The sequence below is a fragment of the Mobula birostris genome, chromosome 3, assembly GCF_030028105.1.
Source record: "Mobula birostris isolate sMobBir1 chromosome 3, sMobBir1.hap1, whole genome shotgun sequence".
In the NCBI taxonomy this organism is placed as follows: domain Eukaryota; kingdom Metazoa; phylum Chordata; class Chondrichthyes; order Myliobatiformes; family Myliobatidae; genus Mobula; species Mobula birostris.
In genome coordinates, this window is record NC_092372.1 from 15,152,354 (window position 1) to 15,175,436 (window position 23,083).

Here is a 23,083-nt window from a genome sequence, read left to right on the forward strand (position 1 = left end):
CCGCATGATTGGCTGACTGGGTAGTTGCATTAAAGAGCAGGTGTACCTAATAAAGTGGCCACTGAGTACATGAGGGCACGCACTTGACAGAGACCATTAGCTTTTCAAAAATAGAAAAATAACTTGAGATTCCATTCCTCTCCCACTCAAGTTGATTTAATCTGAATTCAGTTTCAGCCATAACATTCCATTGTTTAGAGATGACACAAGAACAGACGAGGTCTTCTTGACTTGGTCTTCCCGTGTAGAATCGCTGTGCATAGTCGCTCCAAGCTTGTGCTTAATCTCTCTGCATTCAGGTACAGTAATTGTACATTTTCTGTATTCCAGTGTAAAGGGCTTTGATGCTCCTGTTTCTAAAATGCTTCTGAAGGGGTTAACTTTCAATCACGTTGATTTGCATATTATTGTAATAGTCAAGATTTGCATTCTCATCTGATATAACCCAGCGTTACTGTTTCAAGCAAGGCTCTAACCTTGAGACAATTATTGGTATCCCTGAAGCCAAGGATCACTTCTGGATGCCTAAAGTGCAGTTGGCGTCTGACACTGGCATCATTTGCGTTTTGTGGACGTAGTGCCTGTTGTCAATAAACGATAGCAATATGTCGACTGACGTGGAGCGAGTGAATCCAGGTACTGTTCCAAAAAGAAGAGAATCAATACCGGTGAGTCTGCAGCATAGAGAGAAAAAGCTGTTGAGCAAAAAGCTGTCTTCTTTCTTGGACTTGAGCCTGGTTATTTTACATAAAAACCTCCATCTTGGTTTTTTCCAGCTGATAGTCTTGTAATCATTATTGAAAATGTTTTTTTTATATAATTGTAGGTGAGGATAAGGTGGGGGTGAATATTACTGAGGTTCTTTTACATGTTCTTAACAAACTTGTTTTAAAATTAGATTGGAAAGGAATCTCGTACAAACTAGGTGTTGTTTTCTGTGGCTGGAGCTTTACATTTTTTCAGGATGACACAATGCTTTTAAAGCCTGTAGCACCTTGACTAAACCAAACTTTAGTTATGAGCCACTGGCCGTAAACTTTCAAACAGTTGAAAGTCACAAAGCTGTTTTGAGTTTAACTTTCGGTGGTTTTATGAAGGATCAAGGATCGACTTTACATTTGCATGTATTAGGAAACTACTGTGGTGTGAAGACGTGGCTTTCAGTTAAAATAACAAAATTCAACAAATGTACAAAATAAGGAAATAGATTAAAATACCATTAGAAGTACAGATATGGGATAGAATGAGCATAAATACCAGCATGTAATTACAATGAAAACTGCATTATAAAAAGTGGTTTCAAATGTTTACAGTGCAGTGACTGAGGTAATAGATAGAGGGGGTGGGGTTGGTGCTAACTAGAATGGTTGATCGGACTAGGTGCCGTGGGGAAGAAACTTTTAAGATGGCGTGAAACACTTATTTTAATAACCTACATGTATCTACAATGAAAGCAGCATCATAAAAAGAGGTTTAAAGTGTTCACACTACAGTGCAGTGAGGGAGGCAGTATATTGAGGGGGGTAGGGTGCTAACTAGAATGGTGGATCAGATTAACTGCCTGGGGATTGAAACTTTTACGATCAGCTGAAGTCTTTATTTTAATAGTCCTATTGCGCTTTCCAGAAGGGAGCTTTTGGAAAAGGCAGTTTGCTGGGTGGGTAGTGTCCACAATGATTTTTCCTGATGTTTACATTTTATTGATTTCATTATTTTTCACTTAATAATACATAGAAATAAACATCTAATAGGTTTGCCATCTCTTTTTGCATTTGTTGATCATCAATGTCTGATTAAACATAATCCCTAACATCATAATCATGTGCCATGCCGTATGTCGTAGGTGATCATGGTCTTATGTCCACGATCGTTCTTGCCAGCTTTTCCTACGGAAGTGGTTTGCCATTCGCTTCTTATGGGCAGTGTCTTATAGACAATAGACAATAGGTGCAGGAGTAGGGCGTTCGGCCCTTCGAGCCAGCACTGCCATTCACTGTGATCATGGCTGATCATCCACAATCAGTATCCAGTTCCTGCCTTAACCCCATAACCTTTGATTCCACTATCTTTAAGAGCTCTATCCATCTCTTTCTTGAAAGCATCCAGAGACTTGGCCTCCACAGCCTTCTGGGGCAGAGCATTCCATACATCCACCACTCTCTGGGTGAAAAAGTTTTTCCTCAACTCCGTTATAAATGGCCTACCCCTTATTCTTAAACTATGGCCTCTGGTTCTGGACTCACCCATCAGCGGGAACATGCTTCCTGCCTCCAGCGTGTCCAATCCTGTAATAATCTTATATGTTTCAATAAGATCCCCTCTCTGCCTTCTAAATTCCAGAGTATACAAGCCCAGTCGCTCCAGTCTTTCGACATATGACAGTCCCGCCTGTCTTCACAAGTCGCCCTTATCAGTGCTCTTCAGGGATTGTCTGCCTGGTGTCAAGGGTACCAGGACTTGTGATATGCACCAACTGCTCATATGATCATCCACCACCTGCTCCTAAGACTTCACGTGACCCTGATTGGTGCTACACCTTGCCCAAGGATAACCTGCAGGCTAGTGGAGGGAAGGAGCGCCTTACACCTCCTTTGGAAGAGACGTATTTCCACCCCGCCACCTGCATAATATCTAACATATATTTAAAAAGAAACGCTTTACAAGTACGGTTATTGGATTGTGCCACAGCACTTCAGTTTAGACAGTTCCTTTACATATTACAATCACTAAGTGTTCCAAGGATATTTTTTATTGTGATTCTTGGACAACCTATTGTCACTCATAGATGTTGCTTGCTGTCAACAGTATTTAGTTGAGATTATTTACTTACTTGCTTACTGCCGATCATTCTGCAGGTGCTTAGGGCAGCAATGAAGGTCCTCCATCTCTGTCGGTCCTTGGCCATCTTCTCTACTGTGCCCCAGGTGTGGTTCAGGGGCCTCATTTCTGCCTCTATGGTATGGTGCCAAATTGTCTTTGGCCTCCTGTGTTTCCTCCACCATTCAGGGGTCCAATGAAGTGGTAACTTGATAATGGCGTTGGTCTCTCTTCTCATTACGTGCCCAATCCATCTCCAACGTTTCCTTATGATGATTGTGGCCCTGCCCTCTTGCTGTCACTGAAGGAGTAGGCATGGTTGGAGATCTTTTTTTTTGAGATTACACATGAGCTTTATTTGTCATACATACATCGAAACATCAGAACATACAATGAAATATGCCATTTTTCAACAACCAACACAATCTGAGGATGTGCTGTGGGCAGCCTGCAGAAGTCTCCATGCTTTCACTGCCAACATAATGTGCCCACAACTTACTAACACGTATGTCTTTGGGATGTGGAAGGAAACTGGAGGACCTGAAGGAAACCCACACAGTCACGGGGAAAATGTATGAACTTCTAATAGACAGTGGCAGAACTGAATGTGGGTCGCTGGTACTGTAATAGTGAAACACTAACCTTTATACTACCAAGCTGAATTTAATCCTGACAAGTGTGTAATAGTGAAACACTAACCTTTATACTACCAAGCTGAATTTAATCCTGACAATGTGTCGCAATGTATTTTGGGAGGACAAACCAGAGGACGATGCCCGCAGTAACTGGTAGCTCCCTAAGAAGTGTTGATGAACAGCTGGACTCCATGGCTCCTGAAAGCTGTAGCATGGGTCAATCATGTGGCGAAGAGGACATGTGGAATAATTGCCGTGGCACAGAACGTAAGAGTTGAGATGCCACCTTACAACTCAGTGCCTGTGTGACCTAGCCAATGCTTTTATTGTGTGCATTTCTGGTCACCACACTGTAGGAAGGCTTTGGATGCATTCAACAGGTTGCATTTTAGTTTCACCAAGACTTAAGAATCAGAATCAGGTTTAATATCACCAGCATATGTTGTGAAACTTGTTATTTTTGTGGCAGCAGTACAATGCAATACATAACAAAAAGCTGTAAATTACAATATGTAGATATATATTAAATAGTTAAATTAAATTAGTAGTGCAAAAATTTAGTGAGGCAGTGTTTGTGGGGTTCAATGTCCATTCAGAAATTGGTGGAAGAGGGGAAAAAGTTATTCCTGAATCGTTGAGTGTGTGTCTTCAGGTTCCTGTACCTCCTCCCTGATGGTAGCAATGAGAAGGGAGCGTGACCTGCGTGATGGGAGTCCTTAATGATGGATATCGCCTTCTTGAAGCATCACTTTTTGAAGATGATCTGGATGCTTGTGCCCATGATGGAATTGACTGAGTTTACAATTTTCTGCAGTTTTTTTCTGATCCATTGCAGTAGTCCCTCCATACCAGACAGTGATGTAGCCAGTTAGAATGCTCTCCACAGTACCTGTAGAAATTTGCAAATGTCTTTTGTGACATACGAAATCTCCTCAACCTCCGAATGAAATATAGCCGAGATTGGTGCATGTCAACTGAATATGCTGGGCTAGTGCTCCAAGGAATGTGCCTTGTAGTAAATATAATATATAATGATGCTTTATATCGCTTTGAGAGTAACAGCCTTATGCCGCACAATTTAAGATCTGAGGTAGTGGGACCGGCTGCCACATCAGAAATGCAATAATTTAGATTAGATTAGATTAAACTTTATTGTCATTGTGCCGAGTACAGATACAAAGCCAATGAAATGCATTTAGCATCTGACCAGAAATGCAAAGAATAGTGTTATTTATAAAATAACTGTGAATAAAAAGTAAGTGCTACAGCACACAAATATAAAAGTACTGAGACAGTACAATATGGATGCATTACTGCTTAGCGCTGTGAAGAGAGGTTCAGCAGTGTCACAGCCTCAGGGAAGACGCTCTTCCTGTGCCTGCTGGTGCGGGAGCAGAGGCTCCTGTAGTGCCTACCGGATGGGAGGAGAGTAAAAAGTCCATGGTTAGGATGAGATGCATCCTTGATAATGCTTTTCACCCTGCCCAAGCAGCGTTTATGGCAGGTGTTCTCAATGGTGGGCAATTGGGTGCCGATAATCCGCTGGGCAGTTTTCACCACACGCTGGAGTACTTTGTGGACCGATACGGGACAATTGCTATACCACACTGAGATGCAGTTGGTGAGTATGCTCTCAATGGTACAGCGGTAAAAATCCATCAGTATCCTGGGACAGAGGTGAGCTCTCTTGATGCTCCGCTGGAAGTAAAGGTGCTGTTGCGCCTTTTTGATCGGGCTGAAGGAGTTCAGGGACCAGGTGAGAGCCTCGGAAATGTGGACACCAAGGAATTTGAAGCTTGATACATGCTCCACTACAGTTCTGTTGATGTAGATGGGGACGTGAGTGTGACTCCTGGCATGCCTGAAGTCCACAATGGTCTTCTGGGTGTTAAGAGCCAGGTTGTTGTCGGCACACCACACGGCCAGGTGCTGGACCTCGTCCCTGTAGGCCGTCTCATCTTCCCCTCTGATCACACCAACCATCGTGGTGTTGTCTGTGAGCTTGATTATGGAGTTAGAACCATGTACAGGACACAATCATAGGTGAAAAGGGAGTACAGAAGAGGGCTCAGCACACAGCCTTCAGGCACGCTGGTGTTCAGGGTGAGAGTGGAGGAGGAGAGGTTGTCTAACTTAACTCATTGGGGTCTGTTAGTCAGAAAGTCCAAGGTCCAATTGCAGAGGGATACACTGATACCAAGCTGGTGAATTTTCAGCCAATATAATCAATTTAAAGATAAAGGAGATTAGATTATTTGTCACATGTAAATTTAAACACACAGTGAAATGTGTCGTTTGCATCAGCAACCAACACAGCTCGAATATGTGCTGGGGGCAGCTTGCATGCTTTTGGCGCCAGCCCTAGAATGCCCACACTTACTAACCCTAAACGATACATACTTGAAACGTGGGAAGAAACCAAAGCACCTAAAGGAAACCCTCATGGTCACAGAGAGAACATACAAACTCCATGCAGACAGTGGGGGAACTGAATCCTGTTCGATGCTGCTGTAATAGCCACTACCATGCCACTCAATGTCAAAATGTAAGGCATTTTGACGTATGTGTGCAAGAATAGGTTGAAAAAAATTGTCTTGGTCTTATAATTCAATGGTATCCTTGGAATTCTGTCTTCAAAGAGCTGATGAGGTTACTGATTATCTAAAGATCAAAAGGTCAAGATTAAAGTGGACTTCTATGTTGTTATATTAGGGGCTGATAAGTATGAGGAATGCAGTTGATTGGACAAGGTATTTGTCAAGAATCAACAGCACTGGTGCACTTAGAGCAACAAATGTAGCTTGTACCCACTTGTTAATCAGAGAGAAAACTACATTCCTGAGGTATGGGACAAAATAACTGAGGCACATGCTTCAGGAAAGTATTTTACACATCAAGAACTGATTTCTTGTGCCATGATTCTGTTGGAGGACTGTTGTATCAAGGAAAGAGATGACTTCAGTGTGGATACTACTTGAGAATTGGTAAGATCGTGTTTTAAATGAAGCACATATTTGCCCCTGAATTGTTATTTTAAATTTTTATGATGTTATTTAAATGTAAAATGTTCCAGAAAAACACTCAAATGCACCTTTCACCTGTTTCAATGCTAAATTTGAAAAGTATGAAGAAACAAGCCAGTCTGATATGTTAGTTACTTGTTTTTTTGTAATAACACCACCTGATAAGACTCACCGAATGCTGAGATGAGTCTTAGGAGATGCAAGCTTATGGACTCTAATCTGCCATGCTACTGTCTGTGAGTCACCATACAAATATTACTTACCTACTAATCCACAGCCTATAGAATCTCTTCCAAGGACTCTACAAGTCATAATCTCAAAATTATTAATTTATTCTTCTTTATATTGGCACAATTAGTCGTCTACAGTTCTTCATTAATTCATTTGGGTTTCTTTGTACTCTGAATGTCCGCAAGAAAATGAATCTCAGGTTAGTGTATAGTGATGAATATATTCTTTGATAACAAAGTTACTTTGCATCACTACCTGGTGTAGCAGGGTGGCGGGGGGGGGGGGAACTGCACACGGTCAAAGTAAACTGCAGAGACTTGCAAAATTAGTCAGCTCCATCATGGGTACTAGCCTCCATTGTATCCAGGACATTTTCAAAGTGCAGTGCCTCAAAAAGGCAGCATCCATCAGTTAGGGCCCACATCACCCAATTCACTCCCTTTTCTTATTGCTATCATCAGGAAGGAGGTACAGAAGCCTGAAGCCACACACTCAATGATTCAGGAACAGCTTCTTCCCCTCTGCCATCCAATTTCTGGACATCGAACCCATGAACACTACATCACTACCATTTAATTTTTTTTCACTACTTATTTAATCTAACTATTTAATATATATATTCATACTGTAATTCACTGGTCTTTTTTCAATATTATCATGTATTGCAATTTACTGCTGCTGCAAAGACAACAAATTTCACGACATATGCTGGTGATATTAAACCTGATTCTGATTCTGAACTTTGATCTTACAAGCATTAAATGTGAGATGGTAATAGTGTCGTGCAAACACCACATTTCACTGTATATTTCAATGTATATATGATAAGTAAATGAATCTGAATCTGAGTTATATTTCATCCATTTTATTCTATCATTGTAACTTAATATGAATAAGCTTAGCCAGGATGCAATAGCATCTAAGTTTGAAAAGCAGATTATTTACTTTGCATGTGAACACAGATTTTTGAGCCCTTGTGTAGAGTTAATGACTCCATTCAGAAGACGGATATGTGTGTTCACATTTTAATAGGCATCTGTTACAAGAGTCAGGCTCTAGCAGGGCTTTATGAATGAAATCAATTAATGATTAATGCACCATGAGGATCCATGCCGTCTCAAGAACTTCATTTGATGTCGGCTTTTCTCTTCCTTGACCCCCACACTTACTGCAACCGTGCAATAGTTCTAAATTAACAGTTCTGTGATGCGGATATGCCCTACTGGGAATAAACTAAGCTAAGATGCACTCGATAAGCTGACTTTGTATATGTGCAGAGGAGACTTGGGAGGAACAGAGGTGAGTTCATCTCTCAGGTTCTCCAGGCTTTTCATTGCTTTGGTATTCTTTGCATCGTACATGGCCTATTTAAATAGTTTACAACTACTTCTGAGTGTATGAAATCATATACACAGTGGCCATGTTATTATGTAGACCTGCACAGCTCATTAATGCAAATATCTAATCAGCCTATCATGTTACAGCAACTCAATGCCCAAAACATGCAGATGTGGTCAGGAGGTTCAATTGTTGTTCAGGTCAAATATCAGAATGGGGAAGAAATGTGACCTGAGTGCCTTTGTTTGTGGAATCATTGTTGGTGCCAGATGGGGTGGTTTGAGTATCTCAGAAACTGCTGATCTCCAGGGCTTTTCGTGCACAAAGTCTCTAGAGCAGGGTTTCTTTACCAGTGTTCCACGAGAGATTGTGATTGAAAATAAATGTTGTCTTTTGAACTTCAAGTAATGTGCAATACTAACACTTACAGTGGTGGGCAGTGACTGAGCAGTCCCATTCACAATCTCATTAGTGGTCCCTTAGCCTGGTGTGGCAGTGCGCAATAGGACCATGTTTATGCTCAGTTTTTGATGCAAGATAGGGGAGGCCATTGATAATTGGTGAGCCCCCTGTTGCACGGAGGTGAGGACGGTAGGCTGATAGTGAGCCCTGTATTGCACAGACGGGAGGAGAGTCGGCTGAAGGTGAGTGCTCTATTGCATGGAGGGGAGGACTGTACATTGATGATGAGTGCTGTATTGCACAGAGGGGAGGACGGTAGGCTAATGAGCATGAAGTGTGTTTTCCGAGCATTGAATGGACCCGCCCAACTTGGGCTGTAACGTCAGCCTCTCCCTCCCCAATTACACACCACTGACTGACTTATGGGAGCGAACAAACTCCCACAGTAGAAAGTCGGAGGGAAAGTTTCATTCTAAGGAAGGAATTTTCTTGTCTCATGACTCAGCTGCTGCTCTCCCACTTTGCTGTTGTAAACATTGCAAAAGGTGGTTTGTTTAGGTTAGAAGCGAATTGTCCATATTTTTTGTAGTTTTCTCATTTAGTTATTTATGATGCCGATTTTTAAAAATATTTTATTAACTCCTATTGCATTGTGCCTAGTCTGTGGCAAACAACTGACAAATGTAGCAACAGCTCCAGCAAAATTGAAAAGACACAACTACAAATCATAGTCATATGACACGTAAGAGTGCTGATTATTTTAAACGGCTCTTAGGATCTCAAAACAGCTTTTAATTAAAATCAATTTACAACCTTTGTATAAATTAAATCTACCGGGCCTACATTTTGGCTTCAGCCAGTTATTTAACAGAAATTTATTAAGTTTGTCTTATGAGTTTTTAAAATTTATGAAAGGGAAAGAAAGGGATTAATTTCAAGAAAGGGAAGCCATTTTATGAAGTGTTACAAGGATGACGAGCAAACAAGGAACAAGAAGTCATGGTTGTCTCATACTTTGACCAGAGATAAACAAAATTCTCATGATAACAAATAACCTATAAAATCTTCTTCTTGGCATCCGTTAGTCTCATGAGACCATGCATTTGCGCCTTGGAAGGTTTCCAGAGCGCAGGCCTGGGCAAAGTTGTGTGGAAGACTGGCAGTTGCCCATGCTGCAAGTCTCCCCTCTCCACACCACCGATGTTGTCCAAGGGAAGGGCACTAGGACCCATACAGCTTGGCATCGGTGTCGTCGCAGAGCAATGTGTAGTTAAGTGCCTTGCTCAAGGACACAACACGCTGCCTCAGCCAAGGCTCTAACTAGCGACCTTCAAATCACTAGACGAATGCCTTAACCACTTGGCCAAGTGCCAACACCTATAAAGTAACCAGATTCAAGTGCGACACCTTCTAGAAAAATAAAAACTGAGAAGTTTCCAGAAAAATATGTAGCTAGGGTGCCCAAGACTTTTACACAGTACTGTATTTGACGTGGAGTGGAGAGTGAGTTTGTAAATCTGGTGGGACCAAAGGATGTTGGGAATGGCAAGGGTGGAGCGCTGCAGGAGGGGTATGAGACGGGTGACAGAGAAGGAATGCCAGTACAGGGGGGTGGTACGGGTGCAGACACCCCCAGCCCTGAGACACCAGACAAGGTTATTTGATTCCAAACAATTGGTTTATCGATCATTACAGAATGTCCCTCTAGTGCTTCCTGTTCCTTTCCCCTTTTCCCAACCATGATTCCCCTCTGCCTGCCCACTCCCCACTCTTAATAGAGACCCATATCAGAATCAGATTTATCATCACTGACATATGTCATGAAATTTGTTTCTTTTTTGCAGCAACTGTACAGTGCAATATATAAAATGCAAAAGTCCTAGGCACTCCATCTATGCGTGCCTATAAAAAGTAATCACCCCCTTGGAAGTTTTCAAGCTTTATTGTTTTACAACATTGAATCACAGTGGATTTAATTTGGCTTTTTTGACACTGATCAACAGAAAAGACTCTTCTGTGTCAAAAGTGAAAACTATTTTGTACAATTGGTCTAAATTTATTACAATTATTAAACACAAAATAATTGATTACATAATTACTCACCCTCTTCAAGTCAGTTGTTAGTAGATGCACCTTTGGCAGCAATTATAGCTTTGAGTCTGTGTGGATAGGTCTCTATCAGCTTTGCACATCTGCACACTACAATTTTTCTCCATTCTTCTTTACAAAACTGATCAGGCTCTATCCGATTGCATGGGGATCGTGAGTGAACAGCCCTTTTCAAGTCCAGCTACAAATACTCAATTGGATTGAGGTCTGGACTCTGACTTGGCCACTCCAGGACATTAACCTTACTGTTTTTAAACCATTCCTGTGTAGCTTGGGCTTTATGCTAGGGATCATTGTCTTGCAGAAAAACAAATCTTCTCCCAAGTCGCAGTTTGCTTGCAGAGTGCATCAGGTTTTCCTCCAGGATTTCCCTGTATTTTGCTGCATTCATTTTACCCTTTACCTTCGCAAGCCTTTCACGGCCTGCTGCAGTGAAGCATCTCCCACCTTGCTTCACAGTAGGGATGGTGTGTTTCTGATGATGTGTGGTGTTTGGCTTATGCTAAACATAACATTTAGTCGGATGGTCAAAAAAGCTTAATTTTGGTTTTATAGAACCTTCTTCCAGCTGACTTCAGAGTCTCCCACATGCCTTCCGGCAAACTCTAGCTGAGATTTCATGTAACACGCATAAAAGTTGCTGGTGAATGTAGCAGGCCTGGCAGCATCTCTAGGAAGACATCCTGTCTTCTCCTATCATTTTGGATCTCCCCCTCCCCCTCCCACTTTCAAATCTCTTACTAGCTCTTCCTTCAGTTAGTCCTGACGAAGAGTCTCGGTCTGAAACATCGACTGTACCTCTTCTCGAAACTTTTATGTGTGTTGCTTGAAATTCCAGCATCTGCAGAATTCCTCGTGTTTGAGATTTCATGTGATGTTTTTCAACAGTGGCTTTCTTTTTGCTACTTTTCCATAAAGCTGCACTTGGTGAAGTACCCGGGCAACAGTTGTATGCGCAATCTCTCCCATCTCTGACACTGAAGTTTGTAACTTCTCCAGAGTTTTCATAGGTCTCTTGGTGGCCTCCTTCACTAGTCCCCTTCTTGCACGATCACTCAGTTTTTGAGAACAACCTGCTCTAGACAAATTTACAGCTGTGCCATATCCTTTCCATTTCTTGATGATTGACTCAGCTGTACTCCAAGGGATATTTAGTGATTTGGAAATTTTCTTGTATCCTGACTTGTGTTTTCCAATAACTCTTTCTTGGAGTTCTTTGGAGTGTTCTTTTGTCTTCACAATGTTGTTTTTGTCAGGATACTAACTCACCAGCAGTTGGAACTTCCAGATACAGGTGTATTTTTACTACAATCAGTTGAAACACCTCAACTGCACACAGGTCTCCAAAAACAGACCTCTGTTTAACTAATTATGTGACTTCTAAAACCAGTTGGCTGCAGCAGTGATGATTTGGTGTGTCATATTAATGGGGGGGGGGGGTGAACACTTAAGTAATCAATTATTTCTGTTTTTTTATTTGTAATTCATTTAGATCACTTTGTAGAGATCTATTTCCACTTTGACATGTAAGAGCCTTTTTCTGTTGATCAGTGTCAAAAAAAAGGCACTGTGATTCAATGTTTTAAAAAAATAGAACATGAAAATTTCTGGGAGGGTGAATACTTTTTATCGGCACCATATATATGTACTTGAGACTTTTGCACAGTACTATACATACTACAATTACTGACACATTTACTAAACATTGCATGCGTTTAGGTGATTATATAAAAATTCAAGTGAGCTTAGAGAAGTTAAGCTCAAAGAAAATACTCAGATCTACATCAATTCAACATCTTAAAACAATTCTACATCTTAAAACAATTCTACATCTTAATCCAACATAATGAAGCTCTAATTCCAAACAAATGTAGATGTAAGAAATTACAGCAGATGGAAGTGCAATTTAAATGATTGCTAATTGTAAATTTATTACAATTTAATTAAAGATTACATCAAGATACATTAATCAAAACTTTAAAGGCAGTCACATTGAATGCCGCCTCTCTAACTGGACATCACTGTAAGTCCTACAGAATTCTGTCTCCTGCAATTGTTTTTTGGCAGACAAGTAATGCATGGCAACTGTGTTTTGGCTATACACTCACAGAGAGATGCTGTTATTAATGCATAAGATTTATGGCTTGTTTTGGGTTGTACATTTAATTTTAGCTCCTAAATATAGCTGGATTTAAAAGCTGTCTAGCTTAATTAAAGATATAAAAATCTATCTGAACTCAGCAGTATTATAGTAAGTTATCCAACTGCAAGAGATATTGCCAGTACGGTGGATTCCAGTTAATTGATCTTCAGTTAATTGGGGCACACTTTTATTTGGGAGAAATGTTAAGGAATAAAAAATAATTGAGAAAATAGCTGGGATTTCCTCTGTTTATTTGGGATACCAGGCCCCTTAATTGGGACAGGATACTGTTGCCGAACAGTTTCTACCTACCATCAGTTGTGTGCACTTGTGTGACCGTTAGACGCAACACCATGCTTGGAGTGATCAGTGTTGACCTAGCATCAGTTGCATGTGTATGTCAAAAAGCAGTGATTTTTGTTACTGACAGTTGGTGAGAAATAAGCAGTAAGACAAATCAGAACTGTTTTGCTTACTGTAGTTTCAAGCATTCAGGCTTGGAGAATCGAGAAATACCCAGAAGTGAAAATGAAATGATTTCATTATTTATTAATTAATTGGACTATCTATTTATCTATTTACTTGTTTTTTAATTTACTTATTGGGATACAGTGCGGAATAAGCCCTTCCAGACCTTCGACTGCCCTGACCAACATCTTTCAATTTAACCCTTACCTCATCACAGGACAATTTTCATTGACCAAATACCCAATTAACTGGTATGTCTTTGGACTGTAGGGGGAAATCAGAGCACCCAGAGACAACCCACGCATTGCACAAGGAGGATGCACATACTCCTTAGAGGTGATATTGGAATTGAACTCTGATGCCCAGACCTATAATCACGTTGCACTAACTGCTATGCTACTTTGGCACCCTACTCCAGCAAGTTAGGAACCAAGAAGAATCTGAAGGTATCAACATTCGTCTTCAATGTTACAATGAAAATGAAGATTGGAAGATGCACCTGTTTCTAACTAGCATCAGTCACATGAATGTGTGTGGTTGTCAGACACAAAACCATGCTTAGAGCAAACAGTTTCTAAGTAGCAAGCTTGTGAATCTGATGGGAGCAGAGTATTTTGGGAAGAGCGAGTGTGGAATGCCACAGGACAGGAGTGGGACAAGTGGCAGAGAAGGAGTGCCAGGGGCGGGTGCAGACACACCCAGCCCTGAGACACCAGACAAGGTCATTTGGTCATTTAAACAATTGGTTTATTGATCATTACAGAATGTCTCTCTAGTGTTTCCCACTCCCTCCCTTCTCCCTCCACCTTTTCCCACCACGATTCCCCTCTCCCCACCCCTTTCCCACTGTTAGGGCATGATAGAGACCCATATCAGAATCAGGTTTATCATCATCCATATGTGTCACGAAATTCATTTTTTTTTACGGCAGCAGTACCGTGCAATACATAAAACTGCTACATTACTGTGCAAAAGTCTTAGGCACCCTAGCTATATACATATTATGCCTCAGAGTTTTGTACAGTACTGTAAATTTATTATCAAAGTATGTACATGTCACCATATACTACTCCGAGTTTCATTTCCTTACAGGCATTGACAGCAGAACAAAGAAATACAATAGAATCAATGAAGAACCACACACAAAGACTGACAAACAACCATCGTGCGAAAGAAGACAAACTGCAAATATAATAATAATAATACACAATAGCATTAAACAATTAGGCCTACGCAGCAATATTTATGTAAATCTCCAAAAATCCACAACAATAAACGCCACTAGAATAGGCCAAAAGTTCCTAGCAATTGAGAAATGAGTGTGCTTGGCTATGCCCTGATTGAGGCTGAGCTGAGATAAATTAAAAATATAATAGTAAATAAATAAATGCTGAGAACATGGATTATGGAGTCCTTGAGAGCGAGTTCATTGGAGGAGGTCTCAGTTCAGTGAGTTGAGTGAAGTTATCCATGCTGGTTCACTTGATCGCAATCTGTTGCATTTCAACTCCCAATTTGCAAACCACCCCCCTTCCCCACTCAGTTCTTTCACTCCTTCCTACTTCACATTCCTATTACTTCCTCCTTGGTCCCCTCCTCCTTCTCTTTCTCTATTGTCCACTCTTCTCTCCTAACAGATTCTTTCTTCTCCAGCCCTTGACCTTTCCCACCCACCTGGCTTCACCTATCACTTTCCTGCTAGCCCCTTTCACCTACCCCCTCATTTTAATTCAGGCATCTCAGCCCCATCCCTTTCAGTCCTGATGAAGGGTCTGTGCCCGAAACACTGACTGTTCATCTGTTTCCGTAGATGCTGCCTGGCCTGCCAAGTTCCTCAACCAATTTGTGTGTATTGCATCTGCAGATTTTCCCCTGTATTTTATCTGATAATGGCTTGCTTTTACACCATTTGTTAGTAATTGTCAGCGGTTCCATTGTATCTTACAACTACTGAAAGATGTTTGAACTGCATTCACTGTTGTGAAGCAAGTGCTGCACAAGATTTTGTTCTGTTTCCTCTCATGACATCTAATTTGATTTCCCGCAGTCTAGAAAACAATGTTTCCTTGCTGGCTTCTGGATGGCAGTCAGGAATAGGAAGATTCCGGCTAGCTTCCTTCCCACTCGTATTCCTCTCTTGCCCTCACCCCACCACCCCAAAATACTGCAGCTGATTGAAGAACGGTATGTCCCAGCTGAGAACAGCTAATTTAACTGGAGGTATTTACAGGCTATTAAATGCTCACTGCCTCAACCAGCTGAGTGCCCCCGCTCAAAACTTTATTATTGAAAGTAAACATCCAGGGCCAGACACAGTAAACCAGATACCTATGTGCAATTTTTAAGAGGCTTTAGATGATGTCACAATGCACCTTATATTCAAAAGTCTGCATTGTATCTGAGAAACATAACTTACTGCCCGTTACGCCGCTGGCATTTAGGGCAGCAATGAAGGTCCTCCATCTCTGGTGGCGTTCAGGGCTTCCTTCATCACGTCAGCAGCTTCCTCTCAGTTCTCACTACTGTCAGTCATGCAAGTCCGAGGTGAAGACTCAGAAATACCATCACACTCAGATGTAAAGGGATTGGGATTCTTCATTGCTGTTTCTGTAACAGTTTTCTTTTACCTATCAGGGTTGTTAGCCCTGAGGCGAACCCCACAACCTGGAGGGGCCGGTGGACCACACTTAGCCTGGCCTCTGCCCTTTGACCTGTTTGGCATGGATGACCGTACCAAGAGCCAAAGTATAAAGCCCTGACTCCAGCCAACATAGCTCTCTGAGTCATTGAGGCAGGCAAGTCTCCAACCACGACAAGGAGGTTAGGTTAGACAAGGAATGTTGCCTGGATTGGGGAGCATGCCTTATGAGAATACATTGAGTGAACTCGGCCTTTTCTCCTTGAAACGACGGAGGATGAGAGGTGACCTGATAGAGGTGTATAAGATGATGAGAGGCGTTGATCGTGTGGATAGCAGAGGCTTTTTCCCAGGGCTGAAATGGTTGCCGCAAGAGGACACAGGTTTAAGGTGCTGGGGAGCAGGTACAGAGGAGATGTCAGGGGTATGTTTCTTATTCAGAGAGTGGTGAGTGTGTGGAATGGGCTGCCGGCAGTGGTGGTGGAGACGGATATGATAGGGACTTCTAAGAGATTTTTGGATAGGTACATGGAGCTTAGAAAAATAGAGGGCTATGGGTAAGCCTAGTAATTTCTAAGGTAGGGACATGTTCGGCAGAACTTTGTGGGCCGAAGGGCCTGTATTGTGCTGTAGGTTTTCTATGTTTCTAAATATAAAGATGATTATTTTATCATACCACAATATACTGGGCCATAAAGAACAATAAAATAGAAGTAGGAATACAATTTTTGCTTCCCAGTCAAGCTCTGGAGACCATAAGAACTGGGCGGCACTGTAGCAGAGTGATTAGCACAATGTTTTAAAGTACCAACGACCCCAGTTCAATTCCTGCCGCTGTCTTTAGCTCTCCGTGTTTCAGGCCAAGACTCTTCATCAGGATCAGTGAAAGATCTCTCCCTGAAACGTCAACTGTTTATTAATCTTCATAGATGCTGCCTGACTTGCCGAGTTCCTCCAGCATTTTGTGTGTGGTGCTTTTACATGTTGTAAATGAATGTTTTCTGCCATTTGAAATCAATTGCCAACAACAGCATAAACACAGGAGATTCTGCCGGAAATTCAGCGTAACACACAAAATACAGGGATTCCTGATGAAGGGTCTCAGCCTAAAATGTTGACTCTTTATTGCTTTCCATAGATGCAGCCTGAACTGCTGAGTTCCTACAGCATTTTGTGTGTGGCCACTGAGTGTATTTTTAGGGCCTTCTGCTGCTGTAGCCTATCCACTTCAGGATTCAGTGTGTTGTGCCATTTGGCCCATTGAGTCTGTTCCACCATTCGACCATGGCTGATCCTTTTTCTCCCCTCCTCAGCCCCACTTCCCGGCCTTCTCCCCATAACCTTTGACGTCGTGTATGAGACCACTGTTGTAACAAAAGGTTATTTGAGTTATTGCCACCTTCTTGTCATCTTGAAACAGTCTGACCATTCTCCCCTGACCTTCCTCAATTACAAATCAATTCACCCACAGAACTGCCACTCGCTGGATGTTTTTTTTTGTTTTTTGCACCATTCTCTATAAACTCAAGAGACTGTTGTGCATGAAAATCCCAGGAGATCAGCAATTTCTGAGAAGCTAAAACCGCTCTGCCTGGCACCAAAATCATTCCATGGTCAAAGTCACGTAGATCACATTTCTTCCCCATTCTGATGTTTGGTCTGAACAACAACTGAACCCCTTGACAATGTCTGCATGCTTTTATGTATTGAATTGCTGCCACATGATTGGCTGATTAGATAATTGTGTTAATGAGCAAGTGTGCCTAATAAAGTAGGCACAGAGAGTAGATTGCCCATAAGAGAGTGATGATGGTGAGCTAGTTTGATCTGCTGCAGATTGTTGACTGAAGTTGCTACCACAGTGCCTTCTGAGTGCTGCAGACACTGAGGAGAAGGTCCTAATGGGATATTGGTGTGTTCCAGTGAAGGACATTTGCAAATGAACCAAGCAGGACGCTTACAGCCTTGTAAAATTGTGGCCCCATTGAGGCTGGAGCTACAGTACCTGAGATTCACTATGAGGCACATCCACCCTTTCCCCTCATCTCAAGCATTCAAAGTTCAAAGTAAATTTATTTTCAAAGTACATATCTGTCATCATTTACTACCTTGAGATTTGTTTTCTTGCAAGCACTTACAGGAAAATAAAGGAATACAATAGAATTTATGAAAAACTATACATAAAACTGACAAACAATGTGCAAACGAAGACATATTTTGTAAATAATTTTAAAGAGTAAATAAATAATTCTGAGTTGTAGAGTCCTTGAAAGTGAGTCCATCAGTTGCGGAATCAGTTCAATTTTGAGGTGAGTAAAGTTATCCACACTGGTTCAGGAGCCTAACACTTATCCTTGTGGTTCTCTGCTACACTCATCACCAATGGCAACATCCTGCAGACACGTTCCATGGCTGTGAACTCGTTTACTGGAGGACTCTGTGGTTCATGTACCACGTGTTCCTCGTTGCTCTTTTGTGCTATTTGCGTCATTTGGTCGAGGCGCTGTGGTGTGGAATCTGTGGCTATGGTCTGTAGTCATTGACTCAACGCTAAACTGGACTGACTCAGTGGCTGTGGCCGTTGGACTGTTTCAAGGACTCTGTGGTTTGATGTTTAATATTGTGTGTGTTACTGGCTTGCTTTTTGCTGTTTGCGCGAATTGTTCTTTTTTCTTGCATTGGGTGTTTAGGTGTTTTCTTTAAGCGGGTTTCATCACGTTTTTTTGTTTCATGACTATCTGCGGGAGGACAAATCTCAGGGTTGTATACTATATACATACTTTGATAATAAATGCCGATTAAAACTTTGAAACTACTTCGTTTGCAGTGGCACTGTCCTATGCAGCAGCAGTTCTTTAACCTTTCACCTTTCTGCCATCCAGGGACACGAATGGTCCTTCCGGGTGAAGCAGTGAGTCACTTGTAGTTTGGGTTTACTTCTAATGTACCTCGTGTGGTGCCCAAAATGTGGTTTCCTCCACCATGCCAGAACCAAATGCGGAGGATTTTGTGGAGCACCTGCATTTGGTCTGCAGGGATATTTCAGTGCTGTCTGCTGCCTGCTGCCATAGTTGTCTATTCCACTGTCACTCAGGTCTGTTTCCTACTGAACCAACAAAACAAGGCCTGATGTCAGCTTGAGGAACAACACCTCACCTTACATCCGGGCATGTTGTAGTCATTTGTACTCACATCACTGTCGGAGGCCGAACCAAGGGCGGTGTTGAATCAGCATATCAGTGGGAGATTGAAAACCTGGCTCAGTGGTGCCATAACAACAACCCCTTACTCAACGTCAACAAGACCAAGGGAGCTGATTATTGACTTCAGGAGAAGGAAACCAGAGGTCTGTGAGCCAGTCCTGATCAGAAGATCTAAGGTAGGGAGGGTCAGTAACTTTAAATTCCTCAGTGTTATTATTTCCGAGGACCTGTCTTCGCTATGTACCTCGATAATAAATTTACTTTGAACTTTGAACATCAAATTATCTGATTTGAAGTAAGTTGATTCCCCTCTATCAGGGCACGGTAGTGTAGCAACGAGTAGTGTAACACTTTACAGTGGCGGTGATCGGACTTCAATTACTGCTGCTCTCTATAAGGAGTTTGTACATTTTCCCCTAATGTGGCACAGTAGCATACCACTTAGCGTAATGCTCTACAGCACCAACAATCAGCAGTTCAATTACTGCTGCTGTTTGTAAGGAGTTTATACTCCTTACCACACGGCCTTCTCCCCGTAACCACGTGGCTTTCCTCCAGGTTCTCCGGTTTCCTCTCATACTACAAAGACGTACGAGTTAGTAAGTATGGATATGCTACGTTGGTGCCAGAAGCTTGGCAACGCTTGTGGGCTCCTCCCAACATATCCTCAAACTGTGTTGGACGTTGATGCAAACAATGTGTTTCACTGTACATGTGACAAACAAAGCTAGTCTTTATGTTTAAAACCTCCAAGATGACCAATTTTAAGAGTACTTTAATATTTCTCTTTCGCATGGCATTTCAAAGCTGTTATCTTACCTCATTTTGTTAGTTTCCTTTACTGACGGCGCTCATTGACCTACCGAATGGATAACTTTAACAATTCATCCCTCATATTAACCCTGCCTACCCCATCACTGATGCTCCCTTAGTCCTCTCTGTCTCTTCACCCATAATCTCTGCAACTTAAAACTAACTTTTTTTTCTCCCTTTTCCAGTTTGGACAAGGGGTTTTCACCTTGAAACAACAACTCTGTTTGTCTTTCCACAAGTACAGCCTCACTTGCCGAAGGTTTCCATCATCCACTGTTTTTGTTCATATTCTTAGCATGGGTGGTTTTATTTTGATTTTCATGTTCTGCCTGTTTGTTCAAATATCTGTAATCTTTGACAGGTGGATCTGGCAGGATCTCACAAATTTGCTCCGATCTGTTGTACATTATTTATAGTGTACTGTTGACTTTGCACGTAGCCCTATTTTCCACCTGCAATGGTCTGACGTCCCACTGAGGTTCAATTGATAGTGATTTTGGCTTGGTCTTTACTCTTATGGAATCAATATTTGTTGCTTTTCCTGATGATAATAGTACAATAATGGATCTTCACCTTGTTGTGGAGAAGAGGCTTGTGAGTTCCTAAGATCCCAACAGTGATGCCGTCTAGATTTTAGTCATCGGGGGCTCAGCCCCTGGTAGGGTCGCCCATGCTGGTAAGGTCAAGAGGGAGAATCCAGACAAAGAGCGATGCAAGGCCTGAACGGTGGAGCTGGTGGAAGATGATGATCAAGTGATCACACTACCAGACCAACGGGGATATCCAACTATCAGGTTGCATGCTGAGTGGTGGGTATATGCAGCAAGCTGCCAGGGAAAGTAGGAGAGGCAATTACAACTGCAACACTTAAAAAGACTTTTGGGGATATTGTCAAGAAAGTGCAGGGGGAGGGTGTGAGGGTCATATTTCTTACACAGAGTGTAATAGGCGTGTGGATCACTGCCAGGATTGGTGGTAGAGGCAGACACATTAGGGACATTAAAGAGAATCTTAGGTAGGTACATGGATGATAGAAAAACAGAGAGCAATGTGTTAGATTGATCTTAGAATAGGTTAAAATGTCAGCACAGCATCGTCTGACGTTGTTCTGTGTTATATAGATAGACAAGGTTTAGAGCAGTGGTTCCCAGACTGGGGTCCATGGACCCCTTGGTTAATGGCATAAAAAGGCTGGGAACCCCTGGTTTAGGGAGGAGGTAGTGAAATGAAGGCAAATGGGGCTGTCTCACAAAGTCCCTTTGCCTAGCATAGGTAAGTGGGGCCAAAAGGCCTGTTTTCATGTTGTTTATCTGACTGTCCCTGTGATTCCTTGAGCTTGTGGTGATTTAAAGTGGTGGAAGAGGCGGCCGAGATAAATTATCCACTCAGGACGATTGCAAATGCTTCAATCTTTATCTTCAATGCTCACATGCTGGTTTCTGCCATCGTTGAATGCAAATTACTCACAAGACAACTTCCTCCACTTCAGTCATTTATGCCCAGCTCTGCTGGAACTGTTTGTGATGGGATTGCTGTGTTTCAATCTAATGAGTTGTGGAACAGTACTTCAGTCCATTAGTGGGATACAACTTCTGATTTTGCATGTTTTACATTTGATTCATCATCAAGGACTTCCCCCACCATCCATGTCAATGGACAATAGACAGTAGGTGCAGGAGTAGGCCATTCGGCCCTTCGAGCCAGCACCGCCATTTACTGTGATCATGGCTGATCGTCCACATCAGTACCCTGTTCCTGCCTTCTCCCTATATCCCTTGACTCCACTATCTTTAAGAGCTCTATCTAACTCTCTCTTGAAAGCATCCAGAGAATTGGCCTCCACTGCCTTGCTGTCTTCTCATGCTGCCATCAGGCAAGAGGTAAAGGAACATTAAGTTCCACACCACCAGGTTCAGCAACATTTATTCGAAGATTCAAAGTACGTTTATAATCATAGTATGTATACAGAATGCATGTCTGAGATTCCTCCTCCCACAGGCAGCCACCAAACAAAGAAACACCATGGAACCCGTTCAAGAAAGCATCAGGCACCCAGCAAAAGAAAGAACAAATTGCGCAAATAGCAGAAGGCAAGCAAACACACAGAATATCAAACGACAAGCCAGTAGTATTCAGTTTAGTTCAGTACGGCACCACGTTGCTAACCAATGCAGGCCGCAGGCCGAAGCATTCCCGTCCACATCAATCAAACTGCTCAATAACAGCAAAAATAAAGTAACCAGAATCCAGGAACACATGCAACATTATCCCTCAACCATCAAGCTCCTGAACCAGTGTGGATAACTTCACTCACCCCAACACTGAACTGATTCCACGGCCTATGAATTCACTTTCAAGAATTCCACAACTCATGTTCTCAGTATTATTTTTTTTTCACAATTTGTCCACTTTCACGCATTGTTTGTCAGTCCCTGTGTATAGCTTTTAGATAATTTCTGTTGCCTTTCTTTATTTTCCTGTAAATAACCTGCAAGAAAATAAATCCCAGGGTAGTATATGTAAACATATATGTGCTTTGATAACAAATTTACATTGACTTTGACATTTACCGAGTGTTATATCTTTAACCACTGATGACCTTGCTTTATGAGTTCACCTGGTTCAGCTCTTGGCTTTGTTGGAGTAGAATTGACTTCCTTGCTGAACGGTAGTGGGAGAATTAGTAGCACTCTTTTACATGAAATGGTCGTGCATAGTTGAAATGCAGTTTTGCTGGAGCTGATGACCAGAGCAACTCATGAATGACCAGCTTTGACCAGCTAGATTGGAATTGAAATTGTTTATTATTGTCACATACTGTTCATACGGATCAATTCGTTGCAAGGAAGATTGAAGTCGTACAAGGTAAAACAACAACATAATGTGGAATAAAGTCCAACACTGAAAGTGCAGTGCCTATATTCAGTGAGGTGCAAGATCCTAGTGAGGTGGATTGTGAGGCTAAGATTCTGTCACTGGAATTGGTTTATTATTGTCACGTGTACTGAGATACAGTGAAGAGCTGTAGGATCATAAGACCACAAGACATAGGAGCAGAATTAGCCCATTTGGCCCATCGAGACTGCTGGGCAATCCCTTTTCTCCCCTCCTCAGCCCCACTCCCCAGCCTTCTCCCCGTAACCTTTGATGTTGTGGCCAATCAAGGAACCTAGCAATCTCCACCTTAAATACACCCAACGACCTGACCTCCACAGCTACTTGTGGTAACATCCACAAATTCACCACCCTCTGGCTAAAGAAAT

General features: G+C 42.0%; 1 protein-coding gene across 17 annotated transcripts in view; it reads left to right on the forward strand.

Moving 5' to 3' along the window:
- Window positions 1-23,083, forward strand: part of nedd4l (NEDD4 like E3 ubiquitin protein ligase) — a 457,701-nt gene that overhangs the window by 232,188 nt on the left and 202,430 nt on the right. For 2 of the 17 annotated variants that reach the window (XM_072252252.1, XM_072252255.1), the window contains exon 1: window positions 451-668. The exons of 13 other annotated variants lie outside the window; for them this stretch is intronic. In XM_072252252.1, coding sequence (XP_072108353.1) covers window positions 606-668 — 63 coding nt within the window. In that variant the 5' untranslated portion in view covers window positions 451-605. Of the gene's footprint in view, window positions 1-450; window positions 669-6,245; window positions 6,437-14,375; window positions 14,616-23,083 lie in introns of those variants that run through there. 2 more of the 17 variants (XM_072252257.1, XM_072252253.1) reach the window with 2 other exon arrangements.